The sequence below is a fragment of the Phyllosticta capitalensis genome (genome assembly GCF_038381095.1).
Source record: "Phyllosticta capitalensis strain CBS 128856 chromosome Unknown BKA78scaffold_4, whole genome shotgun sequence".
Classification (NCBI taxonomy): Eukaryota; Fungi; Ascomycota; class Dothideomycetes; order Botryosphaeriales; family Phyllostictaceae; genus Phyllosticta; species Phyllosticta capitalensis.
This window is the reverse complement of record NW_027117442.1, coordinates 1284278-1308809: the sequence shown is the minus strand read 5'-3', so window position 1 is coordinate 1308809 and position 24532 is coordinate 1284278. Positions and strand designations below refer to the sequence as shown.

General features: G+C 53.0%; 9 protein-coding genes across 9 annotated transcripts; 6 read left to right on the top strand and 3 right to left on the bottom strand.

Moving 5' to 3' along the window:
- Nucleotides 1-1751: 1751 nt before the first annotated feature.
- On the bottom strand, nucleotides 1752-3747 carry BKA78DRAFT_249511 (major facilitator superfamily domain-containing protein; the record flags this gene model as incomplete). The annotated part of the gene is made up of 5 exons (XM_066884481.1): nucleotides 1752-1880; nucleotides 1970-2312; nucleotides 2376-2587; nucleotides 2646-3140; nucleotides 3193-3747. The coding sequence occupies 5 exons, from the start codon at nucleotides 3745-3747 to the stop codon at nucleotides 1752-1754; spliced, it is 1734 nt and encodes a 577-aa protein (XP_066745402.1).
- Nucleotides 3748-3964: 217 nt separating this feature from the next.
- On the bottom strand, nucleotides 3965-5099 carry BKA78DRAFT_116848 (uncharacterized protein). The gene has a single exon (XM_066882358.1). It carries the CDS (start codon nucleotides 4688-4690, stop codon nucleotides 4097-4099), a length of 594 nt encoding a protein of 197 aa, XP_066745401.1. The 5' UTR covers nucleotides 4691-5099; the 3' UTR covers nucleotides 3965-4096.
- Nucleotides 4791-5952, top strand: BKA78DRAFT_351918 (uncharacterized protein; the record flags this gene model as incomplete). Its single annotated transcript, XM_066891265.1, has 5 exons — nucleotides 4791-5046; nucleotides 5106-5282; nucleotides 5340-5553; nucleotides 5610-5630; nucleotides 5718-5952. 5 exons carry the CDS (start codon nucleotides 4791-4793, stop codon nucleotides 5950-5952), a joined length of 903 nt encoding a protein of 300 aa, XP_066745400.1.
- Nucleotides 5953-6642: 690 nt separating this feature from the next.
- BKA78DRAFT_116819 (Alpha/Beta hydrolase protein) lies at nucleotides 6643-8463 on the top strand. The gene is made up of 4 exons (XM_066882357.1): nucleotides 6643-7003; nucleotides 7301-7520; nucleotides 7573-8102; nucleotides 8152-8463. Exons 1-4 carry the CDS (start codon nucleotides 6682-6684, stop codon nucleotides 8322-8324), a joined length of 1245 nt encoding a protein of 414 aa, XP_066745399.1. The 5' UTR covers nucleotides 6643-6681; the 3' UTR covers nucleotides 8325-8463.
- A 1277-nt stretch (nucleotides 8464-9740) lies between these two features.
- BKA78DRAFT_342821 (uncharacterized protein) lies at nucleotides 9741-11923 on the top strand. Its single transcript, XM_066890404.1, has 6 exons — nucleotides 9741-9835; nucleotides 9892-10183; nucleotides 10261-10585; nucleotides 10640-11165; nucleotides 11232-11381; nucleotides 11447-11923. Exons 1-6 carry the CDS (start codon nucleotides 9764-9766, stop codon nucleotides 11555-11557), a joined length of 1476 nt encoding a protein of 491 aa, XP_066745398.1. The 5' UTR covers nucleotides 9741-9763; the 3' UTR covers nucleotides 11558-11923.
- Nucleotides 11924-13138: 1215 nt separating this feature from the next.
- BKA78DRAFT_311486 (putative transport protein SEC13) lies at nucleotides 13139-14261 on the bottom strand. Its single transcript, XM_066888219.1, has 5 exons — nucleotides 14190-14261; nucleotides 14103-14141; nucleotides 13915-14030; nucleotides 13823-13853; nucleotides 13139-13759 (listed from the first exon to the last, which is right to left on the bottom strand). The coding sequence occupies exons 1-5, from the start codon at nucleotides 14190-14192 to the stop codon at nucleotides 13172-13174; spliced, it is 777 nt and encodes a 258-aa protein (XP_066745397.1). The 5' UTR covers nucleotides 14193-14261; the 3' UTR covers nucleotides 13139-13171.
- A 788-nt stretch (nucleotides 14262-15049) lies between these two features.
- Nucleotides 15050-16593, top strand: BKA78DRAFT_342820 (trichothecene 3-o-acetyltransferase; the record flags this gene model as incomplete). The annotated part of the gene is made up of 2 exons (XM_066890403.1): nucleotides 15050-15313; nucleotides 15364-16593. 2 exons carry the CDS (start codon nucleotides 15050-15052, stop codon nucleotides 16441-16443), a joined length of 1344 nt encoding a protein of 447 aa, XP_066745396.1. The 3' UTR covers nucleotides 16444-16593.
- A 41-nt stretch (nucleotides 16594-16634) lies between these two features.
- Nucleotides 16635-18434, top strand: BKA78DRAFT_116761 (uncharacterized protein). Its single transcript, XM_066882356.1, has 3 exons — nucleotides 16635-16819; nucleotides 16867-17904; nucleotides 18092-18434. The coding sequence occupies exons 1-3, from the start codon at nucleotides 16706-16708 to the stop codon at nucleotides 18215-18217; spliced, it is 1278 nt and encodes a 425-aa protein (XP_066745395.1). The 5' UTR covers nucleotides 16635-16705; the 3' UTR covers nucleotides 18218-18434.
- A 3590-nt stretch (nucleotides 18435-22024) lies between these two features.
- BKA78DRAFT_116682 (putative MFS glucose transporter) lies at nucleotides 22025-24523 on the top strand. Its single transcript, XM_066882354.1, has 12 exons — nucleotides 22025-22162; nucleotides 22216-22343; nucleotides 22399-22585; nucleotides 22646-22993; nucleotides 23090-23228; nucleotides 23334-23343; nucleotides 23441-23503; nucleotides 23564-23711; nucleotides 23760-23871; nucleotides 23934-24038; nucleotides 24097-24135; nucleotides 24186-24523. Exons 1-12 carry the CDS (start codon nucleotides 22138-22140, stop codon nucleotides 24457-24459), a joined length of 1578 nt encoding a protein of 525 aa, XP_066745394.1. The 5' UTR covers nucleotides 22025-22137; the 3' UTR covers nucleotides 24460-24523.
- Nucleotides 24524-24532: the final 9 nt, after the last annotated feature.

Sequence of the window (24532 nt, the reverse complement as noted above, 5' to 3'; positions counted from 1 at the left end):
CGGGGCGAGCGAGCGGACGAGGCGGAAGGGCCCGGGCGGGTGCGCCGCGTCCAACAATGCGGAGAGAGATCAGAAATGGGGCCAAGAGTACTCGGAGAAGTCGCAAGAGCGAAGAGCGAAGGACGAAGCTCCAAGACGGACTTAGGACGGTTAACAACGGAGTTGAGTAATGGGCGTGCTGATATTGACTCAGAGAGCACCCTTGTGGTGTTGGATCAAGCTTTCTGGGGGAGCTGCTTTGGATTCGGTCGCGTCGGGGGTAGTCCTTGGTGGATGGTCGGTGGCTGAGGATGTGATTGGTTGATCTTGTTTTCTTCTTTGGTTTTGTTTAGACAGTACGTAAACATGAAGAGCTGAAAGCGAAAGCGAAATGGCAGCTGTGGTGGTAGAAGTGAAGTAATTTTTGTTCGCATGGGCTACTTGGTCCTGGTGCGCTTGGTGAGTAGTAGGCTGAGAGCCAGCCCATCAGCTTTGCGGCTGAGAAGGATCAATCCGCCTCTCAGAATGCATGCTTCTGCGGAAATCGATACATCACTATATTCAGTACATCTACTTCTCAGTGGGTGACGAAAGATACAACTCGAGGCTCAGCTTCAAGTCGTTGCACACTCAGACGTAAGCGCTTGAATGCTCCTTGTAAGTACCTATTAAGAGAGAAAATTCTCTCTATGTTCAAAGTCTTAAGCGCTTGAACACTCCACGTCTCTACGTGTTCTGACTTGGTGACAGGGATTTTTGGAATCACAATTTCTTTTGTCGTTCATTGTGGCCCCAAGGTCGCACCCAATATATGCTCGTTCGCTCTTCGTACCTCTTCAGTGCAACGGTACGCGAGCGGCCGGCTGGTGTCACCCACGGCCGTAATCTGCATTTGCATCGTTGTTAATAGACCGAGGCCTGGTAGCAAAAGTCGTGGCACACGTGACTACGACTGCTCCCTGTAACTCAGCACAAAGGACTTGGTAAATTCTGAAATCAAGTGCGTAAGGCGCTTGAATGCTCCCTGTATGCATACCTTTTAACATAGGAACTTTCTACTACTCTACGGCCGCTTCTAGTTTATTGCTTTCTCATAGTCAAGCTCCTATGTGTGCCACAACTTTTGCTACCAGGCCTCGGACGATCAGTGATTCGGCAGGTTACTTGATTCTGACCTTTGAAACACGACTGGAGGGTGCATGCATTCAGATGTACAGATGACTGTGTCTGGCGGTCGGAGACTTGGCACAGCGCATATGCGCGTGCGGACGTTGTATGCAGGTAGATAGATAGATAGGCCCCTTGGCCCCTCGTTGGCGTGCATTGGTTCCGAGACAAGATCGAATTGGAAGCATCCGATGGAGGCAGCCACGCTGACCGACAAGTGTCATATCAATCAAAAATTTTCGAATTGCGTGGTTCAGAGGCAGCCTCGCAGAAGGATTCCGAGGTTGCCACCTGACCGCTCTAGACTGACAGATCGAACGCCCATCTATGGAGTAAGAGGAGAAAACAAAACGCTGGACTCAATGGGGTATGAAACATCATGCAGTGCTTTGAAGTGGTACCCCTTCTGGCTCTTCATGTGACAATCTCTCCCCCCTCAATCGACCGCCATGTCGTATCGAATTACAGGGACTAGACAATTATCTTCGTAATGACATTAAAACTTCATTCGAATATCCCAATGCAGTGGTGATGCACAAAGTGGATTGGTGTGGTGGAGATGACGTCATGACATCGTAAGAATTAAAGGAACAGCGGAAATTCGATTAGAAATCCTTCCGCGCGTGCCGGCTCATCTTTCGCAGACGCTCGCCTACGTAGTAGAGCACGAATGGGATAGGGATGAAGGCGATTGCGAGGAAGCCAAGGGTACTACTCGCCCAGGCGGTACCGAGCTGTTAAGTCCGTCAGTGACTGGCCCGATATGAAGTTGCATTGCTGATCCGATCGAACCAGGGGGTTGGGAGCAAGGGTCGCAACTTACGTTAATGTACATGGCCCTAGCGAAGAGCGGGAACCCAGCACCGAAACTTGAACGCATGATGTCATTGCCAGCAAGAACGCTAGCGACATAATCCGGATAGGCGTCGCTGAGGTAGTTGAGCACCGAGTTGAAGAGGAGCATGGCTCCCATGCTGAAGAAGGAGGATCCAATAATTGGCATGATCCAGTGAATGTCTGGACGCGCACTCCATCCGAACCAGAAGAGGCAGACGGGAATGAAAAAAGCGCCGACGCAAGCGGCAGGTAGACGCTTCTCCGGTTGGATCTCTCCATTCTCGTTGAAGTGCTTCTCCTGCACCGTGTACAGATAGTAGAAAAAGGGCCTGAACATGAATCAAGTCAGCTGCCATACACAATTTTCGATTTCAGAGGAGGAGTCTTCTTACGGCACAACGAGGAGGACGCCGATGAAAATGCCCAAGAAAGCTAGTCCGAGCTGTCCAAGATTGAAACCGTGCATCTCGACAAAGACGATAGGGAATGACTCGAACCAGATATACAGGAGGCCATAGATCAAGGCGATGTACAAGTTGAGCAGAAAGACCATCGGCTCTGTGAAGTTGAGAGTGATGGGCCGTACAAGGACCATCATGACAATCTGTAAAAGTTGTCAGCCTGCGTTCGTGACTCCTGTGTTAAGTTAAAAATGTACATACATCTGATGGCTTCATGTGTTCAGAGGCCAACTCGGGCTCACACTTCAACTTGTCGTTGCCAGTGAGCTTGCGAAGGCGACGTGTTCGCCGGTAGAGGATGTTGGCGCTGCTCGTCTCGGGAAGAAGGAAGAAGATGAAGACGAGGCAGAAACCCGACAGCCACATGAGCTCCCAGATGGTCCAAGTCCAGCCTTTTGCCTGAGCAGCAAAGCCTCCAACCAATGGACCCATCGTCGGCCCACAGACAGCGGCGATACCCCAGATAGTAATTCCATACGCACGCTTTCTAGGCGCATAGAGATCCGCAATAGATGCGCCGCCGGTTGCCAGAACTGGAGATCCAAAGAAACCAGTCAAGAATCGAAATGCGAGAAGCATGCCGAGGTTGGTGGCCAGCGCGGTCGGGACTTGAAGACAGACGAAGACGAACAGAGTTAGTATGTATATCGGGCCACGGCCGATGAAGGGCATCTCGGACATGGGCGCCCAGAGCATCTTTGAAATGTCAGCAAGTCTACTATCCAATTGGGGAAAGAAGGACACTTACTGGTCCAATTCCGTAGCCTGCCACGAAAAGACAGAGGCCAAGGACAGCTGCAACTTCAGAAACACCAAATTTTTGCATAACATCCTGGACACCGGCGCTGAAAATGGCAGATCCAATGTAGATACTGAAGGTAAGAAGACAAATCTCGAAGGTGACGAAGAACTTTTTCCCCTGGCTCCAATTTTGAGGGTTCTCGGGGTCATCTGGTCCCCACCACCCTACGATGTGGAGGTCTTGACCTCTCTCGGGGTCGACAGGGGCACCACTAGCGGCGTTGACACCTTCTGCATGGTTGCTCCACGCACTGTGCAACGAAGCGCCGTCGGTTTCTTTGTCTTTTTCTTCGCTTGCAGTCCTGAAGCTTCCCAGGGTGTGGGTAGACTCGACTGGAGGGCCCGTGAGATTGCCAAAGCGGGCAATGTTGGCTGATTTTTCTTTGTCGACGAATTCTTTCCAAATTGAGGGGTCTTTTTCCTCGGGGTACTGAAAATATCTGGTACCAAGAATGAGGCGCACGAGCTGCCCGTAGGCGGAGTCCCGCAGGTAGGTTGTCATGGTGTAGTCGGGAAGGCTGGAGATTGATTGAAGTCGAATTGGGGCAGGAAGAGGTCTTGTTGATAAAGCACTGGGGGGTCGCTTTCTTGGCGTCGACGGCTGGCAGATGGAAGACAGCGGAACACAGCATCATACATGTTTACCTAGTCAGCGCCATCTGGAACGGAGCTCGGGGGGATGCAGTAATCCGACCCCAGTTGAGCAAGCTTTTCCTGGAGCGGACGAGAAGTGACACAAAGCTGTCTATGACGTTTGTGTGGATTGTCAGCCTTGCGGCGATGTGAGTGGCCACGAGCACTAGCCCGATCGTCGCCATCGGTCCCTGCCGAGATCGCTGACGCCAACCACATCACACATGCCCTCTTTTGCTCTTTGTGCTTGGTGTTGGTCGGTCGATCGTTCGCGAAACTCTCTTGCCATGATTATACAGCAACAAGCCGCCGGAGTCCTCTGAAAACCGTCGCGCTCGTGTCGACCCGTCGTCCGTCGGCACACCCTCGTCCATGGGTAGCCCTGCAAGTAAGCACGTGGTAAGCTTCCGTGCAACTGGCCAAGCAGCCGTGGCAGATGGCTGTCTGACCGGGTCGACCTGGACGGAGGGTTGCTGTTGGCAGTGATTCGGTTCGGCCTGCCAGCGAATTGGTAATCTGATACCGACGGGTCCCGAAGTCGTAAATACGGTTCCCGCGATGGATGACCAGCGACTTGGTCGCATGTACCGAACACCAACAACTTGTCGCACAAGCACTGGCTGTCCTTGGCACGGCACGTGATTTGGTGATGCCCCCTGACGCGACTGCCGACCGCGTCTGTGGCTTTGTGTGGCGGTGCTGTCTTTGGCCCTATCGCACCTGCTGCAATTGTTGGTACCGTGATGTCCTGCCATGACCCATCTTTTGCTCTCTTGCTTCTGCTTTGCTAATGCCCTCTTCTTCGCTTCCATCAAGGTGGTTGATTCCTCTCGCAGCCATAATCCTCACGGTTTCCTGCACTCTTTCAAACCACACATCCTCCCCCTCCTCATTATTGCTCCTGCATACATAATGCCACCATCAACACCAAGCAGCTTGGCGCAGTCGGCCATAGGCTGGCACTCCACACCACCCGAGATAGTCCTCGAGGTGATTAGTCGATTGGACTACGACCCAGAGACACTGCGCAACCTCCTGCTGGTCGATAGACGGATGCACCGCATCATGCAAGACTACGAGCACAGCTTGTGCAAGGCCTTTGCAACTGGCCAGTTGCGTGTCAGCATTCTGCGCTCGCCGGACCTCATCCCTCAAGGTAAACTCTTGTGTAAGCCTGCCCTCATCTTCCCCGCATGAAACAATCAGAGTTCTGACATTGTCACACAGCCAGCGATTCGCTTGCAGGCATTTCGTACAGCACGCTTGCTGCCGTCCACAACAGATCCAAGGCTGTGTCAGAGCTCGCCAAAGCGATCAAGTCCAATTCGCCCGAGTGTTGGCTGGAAAAATGGCGCCACACTTTCGAATGTGGTATTCTGCTTCTCCACCGTCTCCAGGCCAGCGGTGAGTCGGATTTTCCGGTGGGCGATGGATGACTCCTTGTACTGACAAGGTGCGCAGGCGCTTATGAGGCCAAAGTGGACTTTCTCTTCAGCATGCCGGTCCACGCGCTGGTTTCGGTGTTCTTGGTCCTCCATTACGGTTGCAAGGCAGCACAGAACGCTGGCGTGGGAATCATCCACCGCTCCAATCAACCTGCAGACGAACGCGATCGCAGAGAATTGTTCTTGATGTTCGAGGACTTGTGTCTGCAGTGCGGACCAGACTTTCTTGCGTACGTTGTGCCCAGGACGAGTACCACCCAATAAACAACTTTGCTGACTCTGGTAGGGACATACTCGACCACAACAGGTACGTTGAAGAGTGAGTTGAATCTTATGGTGCAATGGTGCCACAACTTCAATAGACGATGGCCGCTGATCGCAACGCGTTGTTTAGGAAGCTCCGGTCAGGATGGCAAGCACTGGAGTCGCTCCAAGTCCCAGATGCCAACGGAACCCCGCCGCGCCGGTCCTTGATCAGCTACTTCAACAGAGCTATCGCTTTGGCACTCCAATGCCGGCTCAACGAAGTGCTGTGCATTTCTTTGGACGTTGCGACCACCAAGGCGATGCGAAAAATGACAGAGGCCGACGTCACCAAGTTGGTTCGCTTCGATTGCCCCGCCTGCTGAGGATTCTTTTCGGACATTGAATTTGGACATGTCCTTTTGGCTTGCGAAACGATACCCAGGTGTTTGATATCAGCATTGCATGACAGCGGAGTATGGTCCTGGCTTGGATTTTCTTTATCGGACCTTGCTCTTTCTCACGCGCCAAATTGGTTTTTTGGCGAAACTTGGATCCGACCCAGATTGGCGACCGAGAAGCGCAGCAAAGACAGTGCGAGCGAGAGAGGTGCTATGACACGTGTAAGCGGTTTCTGGGAGTACGTTGCTTGGTTACCTCGCATTGGGCTGGATTTTGGTGTTTACGGGTGGAGTTGTTTGTTCACGGAGGTCGATCGAGTTGGATACAAGTCGGAACGGCAAGGGTGAAGGGCACGAGTGTCGCAGTGGAGAGATGGGTCTTTGCCAACCAATGGCAAACAGGCAACTTGCGGGGCTAGCTTGCGGTGCAAGGCATGTTTCCCAAGCTCAGGCAGCAAAGACAATAGTTATGGAGAAGACATTCCTTCTGACATTTTCAAATCTGTGAACTGAATGCTCCTCATGGTGGTTTGCAATCAAAGGGACACAAACAAGTTTTTGCACCTAGCCCAGGTTACCTAAGGTAGGTAGCGCTGCGGGTGATGGTCAAAGCGCAGGCTGCTTGCCGTAGCAAAAAGCGAGGTTCTTGCAACTCCTTCTCCCCGCATCATCATTCCTCTCTACGCACCCCAGCTACTCGACTTTGATTCAGTCATGACCGGCCCAGTCCCTTACACGATTGCCGTCCCTGAAGAATCCGTCAATCGCCTTCACGCAAAACTTGCCATCGCTACTCTGCCTGACGAGCTTGAGGCTTCGGACCAATGGCCTTATGGATCTCCACTCGCCGATGTCAAGAGACTTTCCAACTACTGGAAGGAGGGGTTTGATTGGAGAAAGTCTGAAGCAATGCTCAATGAGCTACCAAACTTCAAGACCGAAATCGTGGTCGATGGCTTCCGACCAATCGATCTTCATTTTGTGCATCAACGGAGCGACTTGTCAAACGCCATTCCGTTGCTCTTTGCTCATGGATGTATCCACCCTTTTCCTCAAGTCTCTTTTTCTCTACAAATGCATGTTTTTGAGCGCAAATTTCTTTGAACGCGTCTGGAAGTGACCAGACTCTTGCATTTTGACGTGCCAAACCCCGCGTCTTTCCTTGCGTCGTCCAAGGACACGCATCTTTTACCTGAAGCGAACATATAGGCCTTGGTAAAATCGTCGAGTCACACCTTTTGTCATCTCATTTGATATGAATCTTTCCTCCGACTTTGCGCTGCTGTCGTTGACCTGTTGTAGCTTGTCAAGTGAGCTGACTGATGTGTCCAAGGGCCCGGCTCATTCATCGAAGTCACCAAACTACTCCGGGTACTGAAAGAGTGTTCTCCTTCATTCCACGTCGTAGCACCATCTCTGCCGAATTTCGGCTTCTCCAGTGGAGTAAAAGAGCCAGGGTTCTCCATGGAGCATTACGCCGAGACTTGCCACAAGCTGATGCAACAACTTGGATATGAGAGATACGCAACTCAAGGCGGAGACTGGGGCTTTTTGTAAGACTCCTCGTGCCTTAGAAATACGTCTTCTGACTGGGGCCCCTCGCAGCATCACCCGAGCCATGGGGTTATTGTATCCCGAGTCTTGCATGGCCAGCCACATCAACATGATCAGAGCTTTCCCTCCCAAGTTTGCAAAACAGCCTCTCCTTGCTGCTAAACATAGCGTCACATCCTACTCGGAAGCAGAGAAGCAGGGACTCGAGCGATCAGCCTGGTTCAACAAAGAGGGCACTGGCTACAACGTGGAGCAGCGGACCAAACCTCAAACAATCGGCTACGCTCTCGCCGACTCGCCAGTAGCTTGTTTGGCCTGGATCTACGAGAAGTTACATGATTGGACCGACGACTATCCCTGGACCGACGACGAGATCTGCACATGGATCAGTATCTACTGGTTTTCCACTGCAGGTCCGGCGGCAAGCGTGAGGATCTACTACGAGGCAATCCACCCACAACCCGGACGTCCAATTGGCCACAGAGACAAACTCAGCGAATGGATTCCCAAGGTGAAACTCGGGGTCGCACACTTTCCCAAAGAGCTGAGCGTAGTTCCTCGCTCGTGGGCTCGCACGCTTGGTGAGCCCTCTCCAAACTGTATCAAGACACGATGTTGACATGCTTATAGGACCTGTGGTACATGAGAGTGTGCACGATGCTGGCGGTCATTTTGCTGCCTGGGAACGGCCAGAAGACATCGCCCGCGACCTGCAAACAATGTTTCAGAAGAGCGGTCCATGCTTCAACATCGTCAAGGGCTGTAGCGGATACGATGATTCTCATCCAAGAGCCAGCCTGTAGTTCCATCGGATTGCAAGTCCTTCAGTCAGCTCTTTTACTGCAGAGACGATTCTGGATTCCGAATTCCGAATGGCATTAACCGCGAAGATCTGGGGGTTGGCTCTTCTATTGCTTGTCTTTTGCTGCCTGCTACTGATGTGGTATTGATGAGGAAACTCTTGCCGCATTGAGAACCAAAGACTGTTCATACTCTGACTAAATCGCTAAAGCATTTCGATGGGCCTTAGGCTGGATCTGCTGGCATACCCTTCACGACTCCTGCGCGCCACCACCTGAATATGGCGGACATTCAAATCACTAAGTTGGCAACAGCGTTTACAGGGAGCATTCAAATGCCTTGCCGCCAAAACACTGAATTCTTTGAGCTTGTAGAAGTATGGCCATCACAAGGAGCATTCAAGCCCCTGTGCCCTGCGTTGGTGTTAGCATACTTTGAAGACCGTCTCTGCTACCATGCAAGGCGTTTGGTCAAGCTGCCTCAAACCGTCGTCAAGTTGCCTCGCTGCTTTGGTAACTTAAACAACCGCATGTGTTACCCCTGATATGAATTTTCTTCAGTCAATGCGAAAGGGGCTATGACCGTACTGACCTCAGTTGAGCTACGCAACATCAGATGACAAAGTGGAATCACCACGTCCTGTTTTGGACTGACCAGGAGTCATTACAAGATAAAAGCGATTCACTTCACAGCTACCATACTGGCTGAATAGTAGCACAGATTTCAAAGGATTCCAAACGCGAATCACGTCGGGAAGAGACCACTGCTGTACCTGACCACCTAGGCCAAAGGACATTACAGATATTACAAGTGAATCATATCAGGGGATGACTGCCGCTCCGCACACATTGGGCGAATAGAGCCATAGTTCTTAAGAGTGAATCAGGTTGAAAAGGTACCGCCGCCACACCCACCTGCACTAGCTAACGACACCACAGATCCCAAAAGCAAACCACATCGAGGAGGGACCGCCGCGCGCCCGCTCTTACTGGCCAAACGACATCATAGATCCCAAAGCGAACCGCGTTGAGAAGGCACCGCCGCACGCCCGCCCATACTGGCCGAACGATATCACTGATCCCAGAAGTGAACCGCGTCGAGAAGGCACCACCGCGCACGCGCCCATACTGACCAAACAAATTCACACTATCCCAAAAGCGAACCGCGTTGAGAAGGGACCTCCGCGCGCCCGCCCACACTGGCCGAACACCACTGATCTTAAAGGCAAATCCTCCAGCACCCAACCACCAAATCTTTTCATCCTCCAGTCTTTTCGCTCTCAAGCTATTATTCATCTCCCCATCATTCATCAGAAGTCCCGTTCCTTCATCAACACCTCTATGGTATGACCCGGCCCTTCAAGTCTATCCTTGCGCGTTGCATGGCCGCGCTATGTACCGGCACTGACTGGACTTTTGAGCAGTCGCTTGCGTCGCTCACCATGACGATCCCGCCTCTCCCGCTCGGCATCAATACAGCACGTCCAAAGGCTTTCCAAATCATGCCAGTTGAAGTACCTTCGGTGCCCCTTTCGTGGTGTGATTCGTACACTGACCTGACGACCTGCAGCTCAACCAGAAGATTGCTCACTACTTGGACAACGACAAAGACTTGGTGTCATTCCGCGCATGTTGCCGCCAGGCTCGAGACTCTGTCGATGATCAGGACTCGTTCTGGCACCGTCGATTTCGCATGACGTACGACCTCAGCCGCGACAAAGCTCATAAGCCCGGCAACTCCTTGTCGCTTCGCAGATCCTATCAGAAGCGGAAAATCTTGATGCGCGACGGCATCAGCTTCTCAAAAGGTACCACCAGGAAGGAGAAAGAAGTCATTGCATTGATCATCGACATGTTCAGAGGTAAGAGACCGCACTCAACCCATGTCCACTATTACAACCACAATCTTGATGCCAATCGATACTAACTTCATCCACAGAGTCCTACGAAGGAGGCGCTTTCCCCGACGAGAACGACTTGGCAACGTGCAACAACCTGGAAGCGATTTGGCGTTTCGCCAAGCGGACCAATCTCCTCGATGTCCTTTTCATGACTGGCAAAGACGACAAGAGCGGCAAGATCGACTTCCGCCTCAACCAAGACTTCGTAGCCGTTCAGTTGATGCTTGCTCCGATGGTCCTGGACTGCGACGACTACAAGAGGCCCTACAACTTCATCGAGTCACAGAGGATTGCTTACACCGACTACGGCCACAGTACAATTTGGAAGAACAACACAATTGAGCTTGACCTTGAATACTTGCTGTAAGTCACCACAGTCTTGACACCCCATCTGATCATCATCTAACACCGTTGAAGCCATTTGGGCAACTTCTTTAAGCACCACATGGTAGGGGACGATATGACGCTTCGGGATCCTATGCAAGACCTCGACTTGGCTCAAAGGCCACAATTCTGGAAGGCGCCGCTTACGAACACTCCAAAAAAGCTCGGCAATCGATGGATGGGCACGTACGCCTACCTCGACCGCGACGAGATGGCTGAGCTCCGCTCTGGCAACCCCAACCGTGCGCTTTTCATGGACAAGAATGTGGACCATGGCGAGAGTGCTATCCAATCCCTCGTCATTGACTTTGATTCCCTGCCGGAGTTTGAGTGGCCCGAGTTGTTTGAGCAAATCTTGAAGTCACAAACGCTGCCTCCTCCTGCTCACTCGCATGCGCAGCACCGTTCAACTGCTGGACAAGATGAAGATTCCAGGTGTGACAATGAAGGCTTGAAAAGCTACCAGTTCCAGGCATACGGCTACGACGACGAAGACTTTCTCGCTACTGGCTGGATCAACCAGCTGCCGGCGCAACGCGGCATTCCAGGATGGCAACGAGTAAGTGACAGTCCAACCTTCTCGTGGCTTTTTTTGGTGACAATTGGCTGACTCTCTGGCGCGCAGATCTCCATGATCAAGTACTTCCGCGATGATAGCAATGACGGTGGCTTCGATGCCAACGCTCTGTGGGCCTACGAGGGAATCGTGCTGCCCGGTGGACAAATCATTTTGGGCAGGTGGTGGAGCCCTGATGACGATATTAGAGACCACGAGGTATGTTGGAAAGATCCTGGTCACCTCACTTCTACCCCTGACTCGCACTGACAATTGTCTTGCAGAAATACACCGGCCCCTTCATCTTCTGGAATGTTGACGCATCAACCGACCCGCTTGTCGGCATGGAGGAGTACGAGGAGGCCTTGCGCAAGAAGGCTGCAGAGGCACAGTGAGTTTGGACGTTTTGCCCGTGTCTCTTTCTCGGATATCAACCGCCTGGCTCACCTCTCCTTGGATGACGGCGAATGGCGCGGCCCATTTTCTTGCTTGGACACTCCTCGGTTCACTTTCGACGCGAACCATCGAACAAAGTCTTTCATTTCCCCAAAAGTGGTCTCTTTCAGCGGCAGGCACTCAACCAACACAGCACGCCCGATCCGCCGTCCTTTTCAGCACGTATCAGCATTCGCCCCATACATCTTCCCATTTGGACTTTGAGCATTTGCAGCGAATACCCCAGGAGCACTCGTCCCTTGGAATCCAATCTGGATCATGGTTTGCCTTTGCTTTCGATGCGGGCGTCTCATTGCAAACAAGGCGCCTTTCGGTCCTCCATCCTCCCAAAAGCATTTCATTTAGTCATTCATTCACCACACAGGGAGCAGTCGAGCGAGAGCGTCCCATCTTCTTCAGCACACCCACGGACGGACGGCACACGGCCACGAGCATGCAAGCGACAACACCACAAAAACGAGCGACAAGAACACAAAACCACAAAAAAACCGGACACAATTTACAAACTGACAAAAAAAGATTTCGACATATTGACATCCTTCGGCATCGACACACTGACGACTGCGGAACAAAAGTCTTCTTCCTTTTACTGCTTTTCTTCTCCCTTCTGCGTTCGAGCGTTCGCCGCCACGACATGCGAGCACAACATGACGCTTGCCGATCAATACCTTCGTGCGGCGGACGAAAAGTTTTTTGCTTTCGTGCGGTCTTGCGTTCTTGCTTTCGTGCTTTTCTGCGAGCGACTCGGTAGGTACCCACTTGGCGACTTAGAAGAGCTTGCACACTGGCGCGTATCCATGGACGTTGGATGCACTGGCGCAACAGGACGGACAAGCAGCATTTGGATCGGCGTCAAGGTGATTCGAAAACTCAAAATTGGATTGAAGACCAAGGTCCGACGGTCTTCGGTTCGGCAGAGGCAAGCGCTGGTGGCGGGTCGATTTACTCATTCTTGCTTTTATTCACTTGAGCTGGCGATTTTGGTTCATTCGTACAGGTAGCAGATAGAAAGCCTCGAGCTGCAGCAGGTGGCTCGGGCGATAAAATGAGAATTACATAGGTAGTGATCTCGAACATTGAGCAAGTCTTTGATAACTCCAGTGTGGCGTGAAAAGCATACTGAAATTGGGTATGATGCGGCTACCTATTCGCCTACCCCATCTTCTCTTCTGTGAGGTACTTGCGGAAACGCTGTTCGCCTGGCTCTCCAACATTTTGCCGTAGACTCCTCCACAAGTGTTCGGGCCAGGCCGCTCTTCCAATATCCGGCCTAGTACCAGGACTGTAGAGAAACAAGAGGGGGAATTTGGCAACGGAAACCAGAATGCTTGCTTTTGATGTTTGAAAGTGTCATTTGATTCCTCTGGCCGCGGCCAGCTCATTCCTCAATCGTCTTGATGCACTCCCATCCGCCCGTAAGCTTCTCCTTCCACAAGCTGACCTTATTGTCGCCAGTACTGACGGCCAGGACGTTGCCGCTCAAGCTCCATGAGGCGCGCCATGCTACGGCATCAAAGGTGAGGGTCGTGTGCTGCCAGTCGCCTGCAGAGTTGTTAGCAAACATAGTATTTGATTCCGAGAAAAAGAGTCCACGTACCAAGACTGGGGTTCGTGCTCGTCCAGATCTTCACCGTCTTGTCCTGGCTGGCGCTGGCGATGTACGCCTTGCTCAGCACCGTAGGGCTCCACGCCACATCGCGCACCCAATCCTGGTGTCCGCTCAGTGTATTTGTGTTGCTGTATGACTGCGTCTCCGTATCCCACTCCCAAATCCTGACCGCGCAGTCGCTGCCTCCGGTGACGAACCTCCTCAGGGGACCGGGCGAAGGCTGCGCCGACGCAATGGCGCCTGGGGCGATGCTGGGGGCCCAGGAGACGGCATTGACGCCCAGACTGTGCGCAGGAAGGATCTGGTGTGCCCAAGCACCGTCGCGGAACTCGAGGACCGACACGTTGCCGTCGGAGCTGGCGCAGGCGAGGATGCAGCCCGCATCATGGGGAGCCCAGGAGACGAGGTTCACTGAGGCCGAGTGCAGCTCGGAGACGTGGACCCGTGTCCAGACGTTGTTTTGTTCGCGCCATATGAAGACCTTGCCGTCGTAGGAGGCGGATGCGAGAATGTTGCCGTACTTGGGGTGGGCCTATAGACAGGTTGGTAGTCAGACAATGCTCATGCGGGGGATGGTACAGGGAGCGCAACATACCCATGAGACGCACCAGACGGCGCCCTCATGTCTGCGATCAAGTTAACCCCAATTCTGTGCAGCAATGACACTATGCCATAAGGTGCCCTTACCCCTTCAGTGTCTCTGTAAGTCGGTGTGTTTCGCCCTCGACCTCGAATATCTTGATTGTCTTGTCCGAAGAGCATGTCGCAAGTCGGCGACCGTAGTAGTCAAGGACAGCATCGTGCTGAAGCGTAGGAGATTAGCGGAGCTTCGACGGGGGAGGCACCGCGGGTCCCGGAGCGATCAGATAGCTTACAATCATGTCATCGTGACCGGAGTTGGCAATTACTTGTGCCTAAGATGTGTTAGCGAGTGTCAAATCCAGGGAGACGGACGAACTGACCATGATTGTGGGGAAGAGGCGGAGACTGGGGATTAATGTTGAGTCGCAAACAGTGAACGTGGAAGCTGTGATGGCATGCTGGGATGCTGGCCAGCGCTGCAAATGGAGCAAACTTGCCAAGAGACGGGCGAGCCGCTCTCGGGACGCACAGACACCACGGGCCGGGGAAGTCGGGAGCGCCGAGCGACAGACGGACCTAAGGAACTGAACAACAACCACGCCACACCATGCTGCAAAGAAACTTTCTTTGACCCACTCCAGGAGCAGATGCAACGCCTCAAAGGAGCTCTCCTCCGTGACCCAGACCTCTTGAAACTCTGAAAATCGACCGGATGTTCGGCAAGATTGACTGTTCCTTTCCACGGCTAGAACCGCCAGCAGCACAAGTTCGCCCATGCACACTTGAAAACGCGATGAGGACCTGCGATAGCCCTCCAGCTGACCCACTCCCGACCAAATTTCCTCCTTCGGCCGGAAGCATATCTACCAATGGCCTGCGTTCTCCACTGAAGACGACTCTGAACACCTGCAGGAGTGCATAATGATTTCTCCTATTTCCACCAACCGAGCTTCTATCCGCAATGGACAAGGGACGGATATTGATTCGTGTGCTTAACGATAAGCGTACTGCTGTCTGGCACTGTTAAGGTATTGCACAGTGGATTGCTATCACTTTTGGCCCCAGAACCCACTCACGATGTGCAGAGCTTCAGTGATGGACATTGGCGATTCACCAGATTTGGCAAGTTTCCACGCGGCTTCTGCGCTGGCTTGTGTCTTGTGGCTACAAGTATAAGGGAGTAGATGGACAGGTGCTCATGGTACTCATCACCTCAACATACACCCTTTGTTTACTCAAAATGGGCTCCATTGCTCCGAATTTTGCGCCTCAAAATCTTCCTACCGAGACGATTTTCCCGAGAGGATGGGTCCGATACCTTTACACTTTTGAGTTGCCGGAAGACTATGACATGAACGCGGTGGCGGACATCTTCCGTCGCGGCTATCAAGCGGCAAAGAAGCGTTCTCCGATGCTCGGCTGCGAGGCCGTTCCTGATTTTGCCTCGAAGCCACCTGGAATGTGGAAGCTTCGCGAATATGGCGACGAGATTGAGGATTTTACCGTCAAGATCTGCGGAACGACGCCAACTTTCCGAGCTTCTCGGAACTGAAGCACAAGCACTTTCCCGCAGCTTCTTTTCGCGCAGAAGATCTCTGCCCTCATGGTGTTTGGCCCACACCTGGGGAGCGGATGCCCATGACATTTGTCCGTCCCAATTTCATCCGCGGAGGTGTCATTGTGAGCTGGCTTATCCTTCACGCGTGGGCAGACTGTACCACCATTTACGAGTGGGCAAAGCTTTGGGCCGAAGAGTGCAGATGGGCCCAAGGAATCCCAACCGCTGATCCCATCCAGCTCCATTGGACCGACAGGGAGAAGGTGCTGAAGAGCACAGGAAAGCATCCTGGTGTGTTTGAGGAGCATCCAGAATTTACACACCTGCTCTTTACGCCTACGGAACTGCCGCCAAATCTTGCCGAAGACAATCATCTTGGAGAAGTCTTTTACTTTTCCCCCGAGTCGATAAAGAAGCTCAAGGCAGAGGCCTCGCCGGAAAATGCTAAGATCACTCCCAAGTCGGAGCGAACCGAATGGATCTCCACCGCAGATGCCATGGCCGCCCTGATATGGCGGTCCGTCATGTCTGCGCAGTTTGACGTGGACACCATCGAAGGCAACCCGCAATCGATGTTGGGCGAGACTCTGGATATGCGGAGGAGGATCCATCTGCCCATTCACCCGCAGACGCTGGGAAACTTTTGGTCCCTCTCGCACATTACATTTGATCTACGGACGCTGCTCACCGAGGCATCGCTTGCGGATTTGGCCATTGCGATCCGACGCAAACTTGAGCATGACAACAGGCCAAGCGCCTACGACGAGATTTCGGCAATGTTTGAACAGCTGGAAGACGCCAACCGCCTTGCCATGACTACGTTCTTGAACGTCCCTGGTCATGGCTGCATCTTTACCACTTGGGTTGATTATCCTTGGTATGACTTGGATTGGGGAACCGCGCTCGGAAAGGTACAGAGCATGAGACTTCCAGTTACGGGTATGCTGCAGTGCTTGGAGGCAGTTTTTCCCAGGTTGCCGGATGGGGGGTTGGAAGTGTACGTGGGTGTTGAGAAGACTCGACTTGACCGACTGAGACAGGATCCTGAGTGGAGGAGGTTTGCGGAGCTCAGGTGAAGCCCAAAAAATTCATATTTTACTCAGATAGTTCAGATTGCACAATCCCAGGTATTGGTAACCGTTGAGACCAAATTAGAAAGACGTTGATTCGACGGTTGGCGCTAGCATCGTTATCGCTTACCTCGCGTCATTGACCTCGGCCCAGGCGGAGGTCAAGCGACCAGGGTCCCTCATGCGCTTGTGTCCACCTCACGTCGACCACTTCTGTCTATTCTGCCCGAGATACCCAACTTTTGTTTCCTTCGCTGTCATTCACATCATGTCTGACGCCCTCTGCGGTCCGTCAAACGCACTCCAGAACTTTCAGAAGCACAGCTCTGTAGATCGGACCCTACAGCAAGACCGACTTGTCTCCCGACCAACACTCGCGCAGGTGCGACGCACGCGCTCATGTCTCTCTTCGATGCTGATGCCTCTTAGGACTTTCGATCTAGCTCTGCGCAAAATGCCGGCATCTTAGACCCCGAGTTCGAAGCGTTCCAGGCAGGTCGACCGCAAGATGGCATGCATTTGCCTCCACAACCGAATCTCACTGGTCCGCCTGGGTTTCCTGACTGGGCCGCCGACTTTCAACGACTCCATGTATCCTCGCCGCCTGCTCCCATGACCTCTCCGCAATATCGCTTTCAACCTCCAGCAAGCCATAATCACTCGGCGTCATGGAGCGGCGACTTTCTCCGGCAGCAGCCGCAAGGGCCCTCTATGATGCCCACATCGCATACTTCGAACACTTCCATGTACGCAGGCGCGCCGATTCTTGGATGGGCAAATGGATCTCTTCAGCAACAACAGCCATTCGCATCGGCACACGCAAGTCTGGGCTCGACTGCAGGGCAACAGCACGATCGGTTGCAGACGGCGCAGCACGATGCTGCTTTTGAGAGGGCCTTTGAGCAAGCTCATGCCGATATGCTCAACGCCGAGCAAGCACATCAGTCATCTGAACAAGCTGGATTGTCACGCGAAAGTCAAGATGCTCAAGCGAGGGATGCACTGGAAAGAGCACAGACGAGCGAGCAAGTTGCACTGGGGGGCGGTTCAGTGGATGTCGCACAACCATTGGATTCTACTGCAAATTCAACAATCCACAATGAGGATGGTCTTACTGAAGCTACCGCAATACGAATCGATGCCGACGTTGAGGAGAGCGCTGATTTCCAAGCGTGGTGGCGGCAGAGAGAAGCACAAGCACGGCAGATGAGCGCTACACAGGCGAATATCAGGCAGGAAGAGGCACGACAAGCAGAAGCGAGACGCGCGGAGGCAATACAGCCGGAAGTCCAGGAGCAACAACACGTGCCGAATCAAGAAGACGAGGAATTGGCACGAACAGCGGGCCAACTCCTCGACAGCGTAGCACACGACACGAGCCAGAAATTCCAGCAGAGTAACTTTCTGGCGCTCATGAGAAAACTCCGGGACCACGAAGTGCGGGTCGAGGGCGACAAGGTGGTAGAAGTCAGTACATCTCCAATACCTCTCATTCCGCCGTTTGCGTTTGACGGCTACGTGGGGTGGATGCAAGAGCAGGCTAAGCAATTGTTGTCGGTGCGGCACCATCACCACCACTACGCGGAGACGTCGGATGTGACGTGCAAGGTTTTTGGATGCTCCGAATGAACCCAGGCTGATTCCGTTTCGACAGACGAACAATCCACCCATTTCTGAGAGCCAGCAGGACCTTGATATTGGCCGCGACGATGCCAGGACCATGACGGGCGCTTTGCAGGCAGACGCCGACGACCACGACATGGGTGAGTCGCGGGCTTAGTCTATTTCTCATCTTTCATCCTCCGCGATAGTCACTGGGTGTGCACCGCGCACGATGGAGTAGAGGGGAAGAGACTGCTCAAGTCCCCATACGTTTCACACGTTTTCAACTCCTCAGTCCAATCCGGCGCAGATAATAACCAGCAGGGTGCTCTGGGCCCGCCCGCCATCGGGGGACGCAACGCACCACCCACGCCTCAGCAGCCATATCCGTTGCCAACCTCTACTCGGGCGCGGGAGGCGTCTGCCTAGCACCTTGAGATTTGGACCACCAATCAACCTTTTGTAGATCTTTTTCTCGGTCAAAAGCGACACAAGAGAGATGGAGCGTGAAGCTGACGTGGACGCTCACGGTCGCCGTTGAAGAAAGCCGTTATGATTCCCACGACAACTTTTACCCCCGCTCGACGCCGCCGCTGCTGTCGGATGTCGAATCACGCCGGTCGTATGTCAATGGCTGCTTTTTCCGAAGAGATGGTCAGTTGATGTAGAGGGTCACTGGCTAGGACGAAAGGATTGTGTGCATTGATGGGAAGGACTGGAAAGGGTGCTTCATGGCTCATGGTCAAAGGGCGCGTAATTTGTACAGAGATGAGATAGCTGCGGAAGAAAAGAGAAGAAAAGGAAGGCATAGCCACATGCCCGTTCGCAGTTGCCTTTTGCTTTTACTGACAATCGAGCATGTGGTCCCGCGAGTATGTGATGAGATGCAGTGGTTGCTGAGTCACTATGCTTAAGTGTTGGGAGAGGGAGGTTTGGTAGCAAGCAGTGCTCAACACCAAGGCGACACTTCTTCAATCATAACAGAGCAGAATGCGCCTCAATGCAGTCTGTCTGTGTTCTCTTCCTAATATGGCATTTGCGCCCTGGTATGCCACAGCTCGCTACAGGGCTTCGGGCCGTGGCGAGCAACGAGGTTAGGTGTAGATGTAGCAAACAAAATTTTCGCACAAGAAAATCGGTGCGCGGGCATATGCTGAAGATACACGGCACCGTTGATTTTGGCGTTGTGCGGCGGTCCGGCGTATCTCCGGCAGGTGAGGCTCGGGTAAACATTCAACACAACACAAATACGCAGGGCAACGAAAAAATTCAACGTGAAAATTTTGCATTGACTACAAACAGCCCTCAATTCCAACCCAAACAAGTCCAGCCAGCCATCTCCTGCCGCGAAAGGCTCTTCAAACATCAAAAGAGAAGCAGCACCGATCAGACGTCCACCAGCGCCCACTCGTACCAGGAGGACCGAAGTCCAAGAACCGGCAGAGTCGAGATCATCTCCACCGCAGCCGAAGCCAGCGGTACACGATTGTCACTCTGGGGCGCCGGGGATTTGCAGTCATCAGCTCGGTTGGAGATTCTGTGGCTCTTGTAAGGAGCTCAGAAGAAGGCGTTTACTAAAGAAATGATTCCATCTGTGACGTGTTAGCTTTGGGCGTTCGTTGAGGCAACAGTATGGGGGGGAGGCGTACGAAGTAAAATCGCTGAAGAAGAATGGAGGAGGGCGAGGTCGAGGAGCCTTAAGTACTCGTCCAGCGTGATCTGTGCACTAAGCGAGTCGGCATGTCGGCGCAAGGGAGTCGGCGCGAGGGAGCCGCGGTTACGTAAGGAGAGCGCGCGCCGACCTTGACTTGACCAACGCGTGTGCACAGAGCCTTTGTTGGCCTCCATCTTGCATCCGACAGGCTTTTGGCAGTGATCAGTACGCACTGAAGCTGATAGCTCCCTACAGCACTGCTTCCCGCGGTGCCAATCACGATTCCGGTCTTTTGTAGGTACAGTGAGTCGGATCCAGCAACCCAGACCATCACTGACAAATTGCTTCAGAGAATGATCCCAACTGCGATTGACGTCTATTCCATCTCAACAATGCGAACTCCTCTATCATATCCGTCTATCAATTGCAATTGTGCCGCTTGACACCAACCTACGTTGAAGTGACTGAACCATGCCGTCCAAGTCGCCGAACCGCTTTTCCACTTGACGGTTTCCTCCCAACCGATGATTCTAGCGAACACCACTGGTCGCCCGTAAGAAACCAAAAGTTTGATACAAGGAATGCGGGATATCAGTGAGTAGTGGAGGTGTGAGGCGATCGAGACCTCCGGAAGACAGGACAAGGCCAGGCGATGAGAGCCGCAGAAACTCCTCGAGCTGTGGAGCCTTCATCTCCAAGAGAAAAAGCGGTTTCAGCAAATCAAGACGGCTGGTGGTTTCGTACTGCGTCTTGACTTCGGGCTCTGATTGTCGCATCGTTCTGGTCCTCAAAAACTTTCTCACGGCGAGTTGCTTGAAGAGTCTCATAGATACTGCGGCTACCCCGAGGCTCCGAGACAGCCCCGGGTCGACCGACCTCCCTCAAGCGCAGCAGTTGATTGATCCATCGAATTTCGCCGATTGCCAGCGAGAGACCATTTCTGGACCCAAAAGATGCAGGAGACAAAGGAGAGACGGCAGGTGATGGGGGCTTGGAGCTACGACAACTTGGGAAAGTAGGAACAAGACGAGCAAAAAGAGCTTTGAAGATGCGGACAGGTTTGGCATAGAATCAAGCTCTCTCCCATGACGGGCTTCTCGCAGAATCGTACCGCGGCATTCTGCCCAAGCATGTCGAAGAGAAAGGGAGCATCCGGATGCTTCACAAGCAAGCATACAAGGAGTCTTCGTCTTCGACCCTCGAGAGCCCAAAGAGCCCCTGGCAGCCGCAACCATTCAAGCTTCGCGTTCTTGTCCACCTTCTGACAGACAGTAAATGCTTATTTTTCTCGCCAAAATTTCCACCACAAGCCACGGTGCCTTTCACAAATCTTTCCACCAACCAGACACAAGACCCCAGACGCCCAACCGATCCCTACCTACCCCGGACCCCGGTCGTACCCCGGTAGCGCTGACCAGCACCGTCACACCACACCCCGCACTTTTTGACGTCCTCTCGTCCAGACTTGATGTTTCCTGCTTGCTTGCCCCGATAATTGCAGTAATGCGGTGCCCCGGTGTGAAGCCCCGCTACCGAACCGACCTGCCGACCAGACTGGCCACCGATGACGGCCGACGGATAGACCTGCCACCTAGCTGCGGCTACTATGCCCGTTGCCGGCGGCCTACGTCCACTTTTCTCTTTCCCACAATCGTGCTGCTGTTTTCGTGCCGAGGTCTGTCGACACTTGTTTAAAAGAAGCCGGCGCTCGAGTTGAGAGGCCCGGGAGAAACCAAAGTTGGCATCTTTCCACCGACATGTCCGCATACCCCGATGATGGCTTGAAGGATGGAACGAATGGCTTTTGGTTGAAGAAAGAGCGTGGACTGCCACATTTCAATTTCCCCAGTCATCAATGATCAATCAGCCGATCGACAAGACAGTGCCGTGATTGTGGGGAGTTTAGGCCTGGTGCGCGAGTGCAGCCAGAAGCGGCTTGATGACCGGGTATATCAACGCTACCTGCATACATGCGGCCAGCCGGCCAGCCAGACATGGGGTCGCCGGCGACGCCAGCGGGGATGCTGTTCGGCCATGTATCACGCATCCACGCTGCTCCAGTCGTTTGTGGATTTGTGGAGAACCGGGCAAGATGTCACTGGAGGGGTAGCTGGCTGCTGAATGGCTTGCCCTGCTGGCTTGCTTGCTCACATTGGCAGGTGCGATTGGACTTCTCGGTCGATCTGTAGCGACGAACTGGTGACCTGCACCACGCATTCGCGTAGCAGTTAGCGTATGGCTCTCTCTCCATTTTTGCAAGTGGACTTTAGCCGGCGGAGGGTTTTCTGCTGGGGTTCTTTCTGTGGTGTTTTTTGAGATTTAGGTCGCGTCCTCGCTTTCTTGCGCGTTTTCTCGCCCTCGCTCGCCGCTATCATCAAGTCGGTGTTGTTCTCTGCCATCGTCCTTGTTTTTCCTGCGAGCGTCCGCGCTTGCCATCGCGCGCCATGTACACCATCACGAACATCTACGGTAAGTGGAGCTCCTCTCTTACCCAAGCTTTACTGATCATTCTTCAAAACCAGTACTGGCGGCGTTCGGGACAATCGGGTCCGCCCTATTTGGATTCGATGTAAGCTCCATGAGCGCCTGGATCGGGACCGATCAGTATGCCGACTACTTCAACAACCCCAACTCGGATCTCCAAGGCGGTGTAAGACAGCTACCACAGGACATGTCAGGTCTCCTGGCTAAAGAAAAGATATCAGATTACCGCCAGTATGAGTGCCGGGAGTTTCGCCGGTGCCCTCGCCGCGGGCTTCATCTGCGACAAGCTTGGCCGCAAACGCGCCATGGAACTCGCATCCCTCATTTGGATTATCGGCTCGGCCATCCAGTGCAGTTCTCAAAATGTCGCGCAGCTCGTCGCCGGCCGCGTCATCAATGGTTTCTCAGGTGAGTACCAAAACACAAAATCCAGTTAAATACACCCAACTTACCACCTTTTTTCACCAGTCGGTATCCTGTCCTCGCAAGTTCCCGTATATCTCGCTGAGCTCTCACCTGGAAGAATAAGGGGGAGGGTGGTGGGGGCGGCACAACTCAATATTGAGTTTGGAATCTTGCTCATGTATTTGGTAAGCTATGGGTGTAGTTACATCCCAGGTACTGCCTCCTTTCGTCTGGCGTGGGGTCTACAAGGTATTCCAGCGCTAGTCCTGCTTGCCGCACTGCTGTTCTTCCCCGAGAGCCCTCGGTGGCTTGCTTCCAAGGACCGCTGGGAGGAGAGTCTGCACGTATTGGCGCTACTGCACGGGAAAGGAGATTCTCAGCACCCAATTGTCCAGGCAGAATATTTGGAAGGTATGTTCGTTCCTCTCTGGGTCTTTGTTTCCGGCAATGGCTGGGGAACGGGGGCCAGGCGAGTGATGTTCTGAGGCTTATGCTTGATTACCCTAGTCCGCGAGGCCGTCCGCATTGCCTCAGAAGCAGCTGAACTTCCGATTATCGGCCTCTTTGGTCCCAAAATGTGGCGCCGCACGCTTGCTGGAACTTCGGTGCAGATGTGGCAGCAGTTGTTGGGTGGCAACGTCATGATGTATGTCGAGCCCCTTCCTCGTTGCTCATCCCTCCTTTGTCCTTTCTATATCTCTCCTCTCTCCCTTTCGCTCTCTTTGTAGACGTCAGACTAATTCAAGAAAAGGTATTACGTGGTACGCAAGCTTCCTCCCCAATTCACGCTTCAATTCCTGACTGCTCTCGCATCTTTGATTCCCACTCATCGTGAAACTGATCATAAACCCTTTCCAGGTGTATGTCTTTCAAATGGCAGGGCTTACAGGAAACGTAAACCTCACCTCCAGTCTGATTCAGGTGAGTAACCCATTATCACACTTTTAGATTCCCATTTACTGACATCGCTCGTTCGTTTGGTACATCATATTTTTAGTCACAACTTTTGTGACCTTGGCATTTGGGATTGAGCGTGTAGGAAGGCGGCATTTCCTAATATGGGGCGCGTTGTTGATGATGGCGTTCAATTTCGCCGTTGGTGGCTTGATGGCCAGTTACGGGCATTTCGGTAGGTCGAAATCGAAGAAAGACGGCTGTGAAAATGCTGATTATGAAGTCCCTGATGGCGTCGATGGCTCCCCAACAGTTCGCTGGCAGGTCAAGGGCCCTCCTGCTAAAGGGATTATAGCGTGCTCCTACCTCTTTGTGGCAATGTACGGCTTTACTTGGTAAGTATCGCAATTCGTCGAGTGCGTGTGGCAAGAAAAGACGAGCAGGCTGACGTCTACAGGGCACCGGTAGCGTGGATTTACTGTAGCGAGGTCTTCCCCTTGCGCTGGCGTGCCAAGGGCGTCGGTCTTTCTGCTGCCACAAACTGGGCATTCAACTTTGCGCTGTGAGTCAGCACCTGACCTCTTTTTCATGGGAAATATATACTTACCCTTTCATAACAGGGCATATTTTGTGCCTCCAGCCTTCAGGAACATTCAGTGGTAAGAGTTCCCTACAAATCAATATCACGTAGTCTCTAATCATAGAGAAGGAGAACCTACATTATATTCGGGGTCTTCTGCGCCTGCGCCGCCTTTCACTCCATGCTCGGCTTTCCTGAGACTATCGGGAAGACCTTGGAGGAGCTTGATCTTGTGTTCGAACCAGACGTCAAGCCTTGGAAGACCGGTGGCATGAAGAGCAACTTTGCCGAAAGGGTTGCTGCCGTCGAGAACAAAATGGTAGAAGGGAACGAGCCTGCAGGTGTAGAAGTTGGCGAGAAGGCGCCAGTTTTTAGGCACGAGCAGGCAGCGTCAGCGGTCTGAGAGCCTTTTGAGCTAGTGCGGGTTTGGCGCTTCGAAGGAAATCGACGTTGCTTAACGCCATCGTACTGGGTAC